Source organism: Solanum stenotomum, chromosome 1 (assembly GCF_019186545.1).
Source record: "Solanum stenotomum isolate F172 chromosome 1, ASM1918654v1, whole genome shotgun sequence".
Taxonomy (NCBI): domain Eukaryota; kingdom Viridiplantae; phylum Streptophyta; class Magnoliopsida; order Solanales; family Solanaceae; genus Solanum; species Solanum stenotomum.
This window is the reverse complement of record NC_064282.1, coordinates 86,756,112-86,767,960: the sequence shown is the minus strand read 5'-3', so window position 1 is coordinate 86,767,960 and position 11,849 is coordinate 86,756,112. Positions and strand designations below refer to the sequence as shown.

The window sequence follows — 11,849 nt, the reverse complement described above, 5'->3', positions numbered from 1 at the left end:
TGGTCTAGAACGACCTTTTGTTCACTTTCCGAGGCTTTAGATAGTAATTGTGGAATCTGGTTCAAATGATACTGGGTGTGGGACCCACTTTTCGTCGAAGCGAGCTCCAAATGGAAATTCCGCCTTCACCATTGAGTCCGAAATATCATTTCCAATCAGATTCCATATAAGGTTTGTATTTTTCCGACTCCGAACGAGTCCGAAACATCGAAATTTAAGTTTGGAGGGTTGTAAAATTTTGACGCGGCGGTGACGTGGCAGAGCCACGTGACGACACGTGGCAGAGGTGGAAATTTCCAGATTTTTAAGAACGAATTTCGTCCAAATTTTTGTTCAACTTCAAATTGAGATTGCTCCTTCATTTTTAATCCAAATTAAGTGATTCAAAAGGCAAACTTCAAGAGAATTTCGAGGGGAATCTAGCGGTGATCTCGAAAACGCGAGGGGAGGCTTCGTTGAGGTAAGAAATCAATTTTTAGCCACTGCCAGTGTGATTTTCGGATGTTTTGTTGTTGAATTTTTGAAATGTGAGATCTTGATCATCGTAAGTCCGTTTTGAGTCATTCTTGTGGCTAACTTGTAGAGTTTTTCGCAAGGATCGTCGTGGTATAATCTGTTTGGGTTGAAAGGGTCTCGTTTTTCCGGAAATTGATGATGAAAGGGCTGTCCTTTTTAATTATTGTGGCTGATTTGCGGTGTTGTGGGCATCTGTTTGTGCTAAAATTTTGGGATATTAGTTTAGTAAGGTAGTTGGGACGTTTCCACGGATTCGATTTTGAGATTCTAAGTGTGGGCCCCACAATCCCGTTTTAGACCCGATTTTGGGTCCGTCTCCGAAAAATATAATTTTAGTGTCAATATATTCGTAATGACGAGGTGATTAACCTTTTGTTAGTGGGGAAGCATTTGGAGACCGTTCGGAGAGGAAAAGATCCGGTACCGTGAGTTGGAGCACGCGTGATCGGCTTTCAGGTAGGCTATGGTTTTCTCTCGTGAGATTGAGCATGTTTAGGCAATTGTTTATTGATTTGCTTGAGTATGGAGGGGTTCGGGTGTCGAGCATGCTAAATTTCTATAATTCCTGCCTTAGACCTTATTTCGGGAAAGTGTTGGATTATGACAGCATGTCTCTTGATATTATTGAATAGCCATATCTGGTGGTGTATATGATAATATTGATTTGAAGTATGTTTGGCCTTAGTCTAGGCTTAGACTAGTGTTGCCATAGACTTGCGAGATTTCGGATGTCGTTGGGCAGTAGAACTTTTTCCGACGTCGTTTCGGACGGTTAGCTCCTTGTAGACTGATATAGCAGACTTGAGTCTGATAGTCGGTAACTCAGCTTATGACCTTGTATCCATAATGCCCTGCTTTTATATCGGCTACAAATACCCGGTTAAAGTCCGTGGTCTAGCTTACTCATTATTGGATACTTCCTCGGCGATTTGGGGTATATGAGGGTCGGACTAAAAGGATTATTTATGGTAATCGGTTTGGTGATATTTCCCGCGACGGATGGTTGGATATTGATTCTTAGCTACAGTACCCGGTTAGAGTCCGTGGTCCAGCTTACTTTTTCCAGGCTTAGCTACAGTACCCGGTTCGAGTCCGTGGTCCAGCTTACCTGTGATCTGGTTTCAGCTACAGTACCCGGTTAGAGTCCGTGGTCCAGCTCATTTATGTCCAGGCTTAGCTACAGTACCCGGTTCGAGTCCGTGGTCCAGCTTACCTGTGATCTGGTTTCAGCTACAGTACCCGGTTAGAGTCCGTGGTCCAGCTCATTTATGTCCAGGCTTAGCTACAGTACCCGGTTCGAGTCCGTGGTCCAGCTTACCTGTGATCTGGTTTCAGCTACAGTACCCGGTTAGAGTCCGTGGTCCAGCTCATTTATGTCCAGGCTTAGCTACAGTACCCGGTTCGAGTCCGTGGTCCAGCTTACCTGTGATCTGGTTTCAGCTACAGTACCCGGTTAGAGTCCGTGGTCCAGCTCATTTATGTCCAGGCTTAGCTACAGTACCCGGTTCGAGTCCGTGGTCCAGCTTACCTGTGATCTGGTTTCAGCTACAGTACCCGGTTAGAGTCCGTGGTCCAGCTCATTTATGTCCAGGCTTAGCTACAGTACCCGGTTCGAGTCCGTGGTCCAGCTTACCTGTGATCTGATTTTGGCTACAGCACCCGGTTCGAGTCCGTGGTCCAGCCCACCCGTGCCCGACCTTTGGCTACAGCACCCGGTTCGAGTCCGTGGTCCAGCCCATATAGGTTGACTCATTAGCTATAGTACCCGGTTCGAGTCCGTGGTCCAGCTTGCACGTGGTGTATTCCCAATTCCTCACTAAAGCTTCAGTTTAGTCTTGATTACTCTCATCTGCAGGTTGAGGTTTTGGAGGTTGGAGAGATTCCGGTTAAAGTCCGGGACGTAATGAGATCTTGGAATATGATTGGGAATGGTTCAGTTACAAGTCCGGAAATTGGTAATATTGTGATAGACCTTCTAGCTCCATTATTTTACTTCAACTGTCAGTCCATCTGCCGGGCTTATGGGGGTCCGTGCAGGTGGTTTCTTTTATTGTGCACGAGCGTACCCGTCGGGTTTATGGGAGCCCGGCGGAGTTAGTTAGATTGCTTGTCTTTGTTGCCTGTACGCTCGTGTACATACCCCCCATTTACTACTCTTTGCACTTGATGTGACCCTTTATTTGCATTTCAGTTTACTTTTGCTTATCTTGCTCAGTCGGCCGATGATGCCTACTGGGTACCTGTTGTTTTGGTACTCATGCTACGCTCTGCATCTATTTTGTGATGCAGGTCCGAGCACTAGTAGCCAGCGTTGATCGAGCTTGGAGTAGACTTATCTGGAGACGGGGGTGAGCACACGGCGTTCTGTACTATTTCGGTCTCCATCTGTATATATAGACTTGTCTTCTTCCCTTCGAGACAGTCCAGTCTCTGTTGTCCAGTTTTGGGACTTGTACTCATTTTGTAGTAGCTCTGTACTAGTGACTTCCAGGTTCTGGGAGGGATCTTTATTTGTATATAAGTTTTTGGTTTGCGTCCGCCTGTTTATATTGTTATTTGCCTACTCTTGTTTGATTTCTACCCTCAGACCCATTACTTGTTGTTCCGGGTTACGGGTTGGCTTACCTACTGGTGGGTTATAGTAGGTGCCATCATGACTTGATAAATCGGGTCGTGACAAATTGGTATCAGAGCCCCAGGTTCGTCGGTCTCACTTGTACAGAGCTAACGTCTAGTAGAGTCCTGCAGATCGGTACGGAGACGTCCGTTACTTATCTTCGGGAGGCTACAGGATGTCTTTAGGAACGTGCTGCTTTTGTATCACTGTCGTGCATTGTGTGTCTTATCGATTTCTGAAAATTTTACTTGTACCACTCTTTTATAGGGATGGCTCGCACGCGTGGTAGGGCCCCAGCTAGGGGTAGAGGCCGACCTCGAGGTCGTGCCAGAGCTACAGCACCAGCCCAGGACCGAGAGCAAACTCCAGAGCCGGTGATAGAGCCACCAGCAGCTCCAGCACCGCAGCAGCCGATGGGTCCGGGATCAGCCCAGCCACCGCCCGAGCCTGTGGCAGCTCCAGATATACAGGCGATGCTCGTACAGATACTAGCTGCCATTGGGGGTATGCAGCAGGCCCCAGCTCCAGTTGTTCCAGTACCGCAGGGCCAGCCTACACCAGCGGCACCGATTGTCCAGCCTGACGATTTGGAGAGCGTCATGCCACTACGGGAGCAGAAGATGCTCGGTGTGTTCCTTAGACTATCACCGCCGAGGTTTTCTGGGGCAGTGGGGGAGGATGCCCACGAGTTTCTAGTTACTTGCCGCGAGCGGCTACAGACTTTGGGTTTAGTGGAGTCGAGAGGGGCAGACTTCACCGCTTACCAGTTAGACGGTCCCGCCAGGCAGTGGTGGCGTACATACTTAGAGACCAGGCCAGCTGGGTCTCCACCGGTCACATGGACTGAGTTTTCAGAGGCCTTCTTGGCCCGATTTATTCCCAGGAGCATCAGAGATCAGCTCAGAGATCAGTTTGCTCGGTTAGAGCAGGGCTCCATGACAGTATCAGAGTATGAGGCCCGATTCCACGAGCTCTCCAGGCATGCCGCCATGATATTACCTACTGAGGAGGAGAGGGTTCGTTGTTTTGTTCGGGGTTTGAGACTACAGTTGCGGATTGAGACTCAGTCTTTAGTCTCAGCGGGCCGCTCATTTCTAGATGTAGTGGACCATGCCCGCACTATCGAGCAGCTCCGTCGCGAGGCCCAAGGGGGCAGCGGCAAGAGACCTAGACAGGAGGATAGCTATGATAGGCGCCGTTTCAGACCCCGAGGGTCTTATGATAGATCCCAGCAGAGGTTTCAGTCGGGTCAGTCTAGTAGCCCCTTCCAGGCTGCTCTCCAGGCATCAGAGGGTGATCAGCACCGCCATATTGGTTTTAGTGCCGGTCCTAGTCGGGGCCGAGATAGTTCACAGATGGGTTCTTCTGGCCGGGGTAGCCGACCTCCAGCTCTCAGTCGACAGTTCCAGGGGTGTTATGAATGTGGGGGGTTAGATCATTGGGCCCGCGAGTGTCCCCATCGCAGGTTAGCCTTACCCGCTCCACAGGCAGCTAGGCATGCGCCAGCACCTCCAGCTAGAGGCAGAGGCCAGGGACAGGACCGTAGGGGTGGTCACCAGGGTATACGGGGTGGTCCCCGAGGAGGCAGATTAGGGGGCAGAGTCGATGCACAGGGTAGGGGAGTCCAGGCCCACTTTTATGCAGCTCCAGCTAGAGCAGATGCTGAGACCTCGGACGATGTGATCACAGGTACAGTGTTATTATGCCAGCAGCCCGCCTTGGCTTTATTTGATCCAGGCTCTACTTTTTCGTATGTTTCTGTCTACTATGCCTCTCGATTGAGTTTGATGTCTGAGCCTCTGGTAGCGCCGTTGCGTGTGTCGACCCCCGTGGGTGAGTCTTTAGTAGTGGATCAGGTATTTCGATCTTGCTTAGTTACTATCCAGGGGTGTGACACCCGGGCTGACCTTATATTGCTTGACATGGTTGATTTTGATGTGATTCTGGGCATGGATTGGTTATCCCCTTATCGCGCTGTTTTAGATTGCTTTTCTAAGACCGTTACCTTAGCCATTCCCGGTATTCCTCCGGTGGTGTGGCAGGGATCTCGTGGTAGCACACCAGTTGGGGTTATTTCTTTTATTCGTGCTAGGAGGCTAGTGGCTAGCGGATGCTTATCATATTTGGCCTATGTACGTGATGTGAGTAAGGAGGTTCCTCCGGTTGAGTCAGTTCCTGTTGTTCGTGACTTCATAGATGTGTTTCCTACTGATCTACCTGGCCTACCCCCAGAGCGTGATGTTGACTTTCCGATTGAGCTTGAGCCAGGTACTCGCCCTATTTCTATTCCGCCATATCGGATGGCTCCTGCAGAGCTCAAGGAGCTCAGTGTTCAGCTTCAGGATCTCTTGGGTAAGGGATTCATTAGGCCTAGTGTATCGCCTTGGGGTGCCCCAGTCCTCTTCGTGAAGAAGAAGGACGGTACTATGCGATTGTGTATTGACTACAGGCAGCTGAACAAGGTGACAGTGAAGAATCGATATCCTCTGCCTAGGATCGATGACCTATTTGACCAGCTACAGGGAGCTTCAGTGTTCTCTAAGATTGATTTGAGGTCCGGTTACCACCAGTTGAGGATTAGGGCAGCGGACATCCCTAAGACCGCATTTAGGACTCGTTATGGCCATTATGAGTTCTTGGTGATGTCGTTTGGGTTGACTAATGCCCCTGCTGCCTTTATGGACTTGATGACGCGTGTGTTCAGGCCTTATCTTGATTCCTTCGTCATAGTCTTCATTGATGACATACTAGTATACTCGCGGAGCCGGAGTGAGCATGAGCAGCATTTGAGGATAGTGCTCCAGACTTTGAGAGATCAGCGGCTTTATGCCAAGTTCTCAAAGTGCGAGTTTTGGCTTGAGTCTGTAGCCTTCTTGGGGCACGTGGTGTCCAAGGAGGGTATTAGGGTTGATCCGGCGAAGATTGAGGCTATTCGTGATTGGCACAGGCCCACTTCAGTTACTGAGATTCGGAGCTTCGTCGGACTAGCAGGCTATTACAGACGCTTTGTTGAGGGCTTTTCTACTATTGCAGCCCCGTTGACTCGATTGACTCGTGTTGATGTTCCTTTTGTTTGGTCAGAGGAGTGTGAGGCGAGCTTTTTGAGGCTCAAGGAGTTATTGACCACCGCTCCTATATTGACTCTTCCAGTTGAGGGCGAGGGCTTCACGGTATATTGTGACGCATCCGGCGTTGGTTTGGGTTGTGTATTGATGCAGCAGGGCCGGGTTATTGCTTATGCGTCGAGGCAGCTTAAGATTCATGAGCGCAACTACCCCACCCATGACTTAGAGTTGGCGGCGGTAGTTTTCGCACTTAAGATTTGGAGGCACTACTTGTATGGAGTTCGATGTGAGATCTATACCGATCACAGGAGTCTTCAGTACATCATGAGTCAGAGGGACCTTAATTCGAGGCAGCGTCGTTGGATTGAGCTCCTAAAGGACTACGACCTCTCTATTCTCTATCATCCGGGCAAGGCGAATGTGGTAGCGGACGCCTTGAGCCGGAAGGCAGTGAGTATGGGTAGTCTAGCCTTCTTATCTGTTGAGGAGAGACCCTTAGCTTTGGACATTCAGTCCTTAGCTAATAGCATGGTTCGGTTGGATATCTCAGATTCTAGATGCGTCTTGGCCTTTATGGGAGTTCAGTCTTCTTTGCTTGATAGGATCCGTGGTTGCCAGTTTGAGGATGATACTTTGGTGGCCCTTAGAGATCGAGTGTTAGCGGGTGATGGTGGTCAGGCTACCTTAGATCCTGATGGAGTGTTGAAATTTGCCGGCCGCATCTGTGTTCCGAGAGTTGGAGATTTGATACAGTTGATACTTTCTGAGGCCCATGAGTCTAGATACTCTATCCATCCAGGCACAGCGAAGATGTATCGCGATTTGAGGCAGCATTACTGGTGGAGTGGCATGAGGAGAGATATTGCTGACTTTGTTTCCCGTTGCTTGTGTTGCCAGCAGGTAAAGGCCGAGCATTTGAGGCCTGGTGGTGTGTTTCAGAGATTACCCATTCCGGAGTGGAAGTGGGAGCGTATCACTATGGACTTCGTTGTGGGGTTGCCTCGGACTTCTAGAGGTGTTGACAGCATTTGGGTCATCGTGGATCGATTGACCAAGTCAGCACACTTCCTTCCTGTTCATACTACCTTCAGTGCTGAGAGGTTAGCTCGTATCTATATTCGGGAGGTAGTTCGTCTTCATGGTGTGCCTGTTGCTATCATTTCAGACCGAGGTTCACAGTTCACTTCCAGCTTTTGGAGGGCTTTTCAGGAAGAGTTGGGAACCCGTGTCCACCTTAGCACAGCATTTCACCCACAGACGGATGGTCAGTCAGAGCGTACTATTCAGGTCCTTGAGGATATGTTGCGGGCTTGTGTTATGGATTTTGGAGGTCAGTGGGACCAGTTCTTGCCTTTGGCGGAGTTTGCGTACAATAACAGCTACCACTCTAGTATTCAGATGGCCCCGTTTGAGGCCTTATATGGTAGGCGTTGTCGCTCTCCAGTGGGTTGGTTTGAGTCTACAGAGCCTAGGCCGCGTGGTACAGATTTGCTTCAGGAGGCCCTGGATCAGGTGAGGGTGATTCAGGATAGGCTCAGGACGGCTCAGAGTAGGCACCAGAGTTATGCGGATCAGAGGCGTCGACCTTTGAGATTCTCTGTTGGTGATCGGGTATTCCTCCGTGTGTCGCCCATGAAGGGCGTGATGAGGTTTGGGAGGCGGGGCAAGCTTAGCCCCAGGTACATTGGGCCATTTGAGATACTCCGGACAGTTGGAGAGGTTGCTTATGAGTTGGCCCTACCTCCAGTATTTTCAGCCATCCACCCAGTGTTTCATGTTTCGATGTTGCGGCGGTATGTTCCTGATGAGTCCCATGTGCTCCAGTATGATGCAGTCGAGTTGGATGATCGTTTGACATTCGTAGAGGAGCCAGTTGCCATTCTATCCAGAGATGTGAGGAGATTGCGCTCGAGAGCCATTCCTGTTGTTAAGGTCCGTTGGAGACATCGTCCAGTTGAGGAGGCTACCTGGGAGATCGAGCATGAGATGCGGGCACAGTTCCCCGACTTATTTGAGCATTCAGGTACTTCTTGACTCTTACTTTCGCGGACGAAAGTTCTTTTAGTAGTGGATATTGTAATGACCCTCCAGGTCATTTTTAAATTAAAGAATTCATTTCATCGTTTAGAGCGTTCCTGTAGCGACCCCAAGTCATTTATGACTTGCTGGCACTGACTGTTCGGTCGCCTGGTCGTTCGTTTGGGTTTTAGGCCCGTTCTCCTGTTTTGGAGATTTTTATAACTTGAAAAGTTGACTTTGGTCAACCTTCTTGGAAGACGTGCTCAGATGAAAATTCTGACAGCTAGGTTAGCTTCGGAAGATCGATTTTGGTCTAGAACGACCCTTTGTTCACTTCCCGAGACTTTAGATAGCAATTGTGGAATCTGGCTCAAATGATACTGGGTGTGGGACCCACTTTTCGTCGAAGCGAGCTCCAAATGGAAATTCCGCCTTCACCATTGAGTCCGAAATATCATTTCCAATCAGATTCCATATAAGGTTTGTATTTTTCCGACTCCGAACGAGTCCGAAACATCGAAATTTAAGTTTGGAGGGTTGTAAAATTTTGACGCGGCGGTGACGTGGCAGAGCCACGTGACGACACGTGGCAGAGGTGGAAATTTCCAGATTTTTAAGAACGAATTTCGTCCAAATTTTTGTTCAACTTCAAATTGAGATTGCTCCTTCATTTTTAATCCAAATTAAGTGATTCAAAAGGCAAACTTCAAGAGAATTTCGAGGGGAATCTAGCGGTGATCTCGAAAACGCGAGGGGAGGCTTCGTTGAGGTAAGAAATCAATTTTTAGCCACTGCCAGTGTGATTTTCGGATGTTTTGTTGTTGAATTTTTGAAATGTGAGATCTTGATCATCGTAAGTCCGTTTTGAGTCATTCTTGTGGCTAACTTGTAGAGTTTTTCGCAAGGATCGTCGTGGTATAATCTGTTTGGGTTGAAAGGGTCTCGTTTTTCCGGAAATTGATGATGAAAGGGCTGTCCTTTTTAATTATTGTGGCTGATTTGCGGTGTTGTGGGCATCTGTTTGTGCTAAAATTTTGGGATATTAGTTTAGTAAGGTAGTTGGGACGTTTCCACGGATTCGATTTTGAGATTCTAAGTGTGGGCCCCACAATCCCGTTTTAGACCCGATTTTGGGTCCGTCTCCGAAAAATATAATTTTAGTGTCAATATATTCGTAATGACGAGGTGATTAACCTTTTGTTAGTGGGGAAGCATTTGGAGACCGTTCGGAGAGGAAAAGATCCGGTACCGTGAGTTGGAGCACGCGTGATCGGCTTTCAGGTAGGCTATGGTTTTCTCTCGTGAGATTGAGCATGTTTAGGCAATTGTTTATTGATTTGCTTGAGTATGGAGGGGTTCGGGTGTCGAGCATGCTAAATTTCTATAATTCCTGCCTTAGACCTTATTTCGGGAAAGTGTTGGATTATGACAGCATGTCTCTTGATATTATTGAATAGCCATATCTGGTGGTGTATATGATAATATTGATTTGAAGTATGTTTGGCCTTAGTCTAGGCTTAGACTAGTGTTGCCATAGACTTGCGAGATTTCGGATGTCGTTGGGCAGTAGAACTTTTTCCGACGTCGTTTCGGACGGTTAGCTCCTTGTAGACTGATATAGCAGACTTGAGTCTGATAGTCGGTAACTCAGCTTATGACCTTGTATCCATAATGCCCTGCTTTTATATCGGCTACAAATACCCGGTTAAAGTCCGTGGTCTAGCTTACTCATTATTGGATACTTCCTCGGCGATTTGGGGTATATGAGGGTCGGACTAAAAGGATTATTTATGGTAATCGGTTTGGTGATATTTCCCGCGACGGATGGTTGGATATTGATTCTTAGCTACAGTACCCGGTTAGAGTCCGTGGTCCAGCTTACTTTTTCCAGGCTTAGCTACAGTACCCGGTTCGAGTCCGTGGTCCAGCTTACCTGTGATCTGGTTTCAGCTACAGTACCCGGTTAGAGTCCGTGGTCCAGCTCATTTATGTCCAGGCTTAGCTACAGTACCCGGTTCGAGTCCGTGGTCCAGCTTACCTGTGATCTGGTTTCAGCTACAGTACCCGGTTAGAGTCCGTGGTCCAGCTCATTTATGTCCAGGCTTAGCTACAGTACCCGGTTCGAGTCCGTGGTCCAGCTTACCTGTGATCTGGTTTCAGCTACAGTACCCGGTTAGAGTCCGTGGTCCAGCTCATTTATGTCCAGGCTTAGCTACAGTACCCGGTTCGAGTCCGTGGTCCAGCTTACCTGTGATCTGGTTTCAGCTACAGTACCCGGTTAGAGTCCGTGGTCCAGCTCATTTATGTCCAGGCTTAGCTACAGTACCCGGTTCGAGTCCGTGGTCCAGCTTACCTGTGATCTGGTTTCAGCTACAGTACCCGGTTAGAGTCCGTGGTCCAGCTCATTTATGTCCAGGCTTAGCTACAGTACCCGGTTCGAGTCCGTGGTCCAGCTTACCTGTGATCTGATTTTGGCTACAGCACCCGGTTCGAGTCCGTGGTCCAGCCCACCCGTGCCCGACCTTTGGCTACAGCACCCGGTTCGAGTCCGTGGTCCAGCCCATATAGGTTGACTCATTAGCTATAGTACCCGGTTCGAGTCCGTGGTCCAGCTTGCACGTGGTGTATTCCCAATTCCTCACTAAAGCTTCAGTTTAGTCTTGATTACTCTCATCTGCAGGTTGAGGTTTTGGAGGTTGGAGAGATTCCGGTTAAAGTCCGGGACGTAATGAGATCTTGGAATATGATTGGGAATGGTTCAGTTACAAGTCCGGAAATTGGTAATATTGTGATAGACCTTCTAGCTCCATTATTTTACTTCAACTGTCAGTCCATCTGCCGGGCTTATGGGGGTCCGTGCAGGTGGTTTCTTTTATTGTGCACGAGCGTACCCGTCGGGTTTATGGGAGCCCGGCGGAGTTAGTTAGATTGCTTGTCTTTGTTGCCTGTACGCTCGTGTACATACCCCCCATTTACTACTCTTTGCACTTGATGTGACCCTTTATTCGCATTTCAGTTTACTTTTGCTTATCTTGCTCAGTCGGCCGATGATGCCTACTGGGTACCTGTTGTTTTGGTACTCATGCTACGCTCTGCATCTATTTTGTGATGCAGGTCCGAGCACTAGTAGCCAGCGTTGATCGAGCTTGGAGTAGACTTATCCGGAGACGGGGGTGAGCACACGGCGTTTTGTACTATTTCAGTCTCCATCTGTATATATAGACTTGTCTTTTTCCTTTCGAGACAGTCTAGTCTCTGTTGTCCAGTTTTGGGACTTGTACTCATTTTGTAGTAGCTCTGTACTAGTGACTTCCAGGTTCTGGGAGGGATCTTTATTTGTATATATGTTTTTGGTTTGTGTCCGCCTGTTTATATGGTTATTTGCCTACTCTTGTTTAATTTCTACCCTCAGACCCATTACTTGTTGTTCCGGGTTATGGGTTGGCTTACCTGCTGGTGGGTTATAGTAGGTGCCATCATGACTCGATAAATCGGGTCGTGACACTACCGTGCCCATATTTATCTAGAACTCAGAATTTATTGTAAAGGGAAAAGGGAGAAGTATGTGTCTTTCTCTATTCTAAGGAAAGGAAGAAGTATGTATCTTTCTATGTTCTAAGGCAAGGGAGAAG

The 11,849-nt window shown here is 48.4% G+C and overlaps 1 protein-coding gene across 1 annotated transcript; it reads left to right on the top strand.

Moving 5' to 3' along the window:
• The first annotated feature begins 446 nt into the window (after positions 1-446).
• On the top strand, positions 447-11,577 carry LOC125864308 (uncharacterized). Its single transcript, XM_049544235.1, has 4 exons — positions 447-460; positions 896-972; positions 3,401-4,822; positions 11,332-11,577. Exons 3-4 carry the CDS (start codon positions 3,403-3,405, stop codon positions 11,355-11,357), a joined length of 1,446 nt encoding a protein of 481 aa, XP_049400192.1. The 5' UTR covers positions 447-460; positions 896-972; positions 3,401-3,402; the 3' UTR covers positions 11,358-11,577.
• Positions 11,578-11,849: the final 272 nt, after the last annotated feature.

What these genes read in the sequence shown, in the direction of transcription:
- LOC125864308 (XM_049544235.1), top strand. Translation starts at nt 3,403, where the DNA reads ATGGCTCGCACGCGTGGTAGGGCCCCAGCTAGGGGTAGAGGCCGACCT. An exon ending in CTCGGACGATGTGATCACAG is followed by an intron (nt 4,823 to 11,331) that starts GTACAGTGTTAT and finishes TTTGTGATGCAG; the next exon opens with GTCCGAGCACTAGTAGCCAG.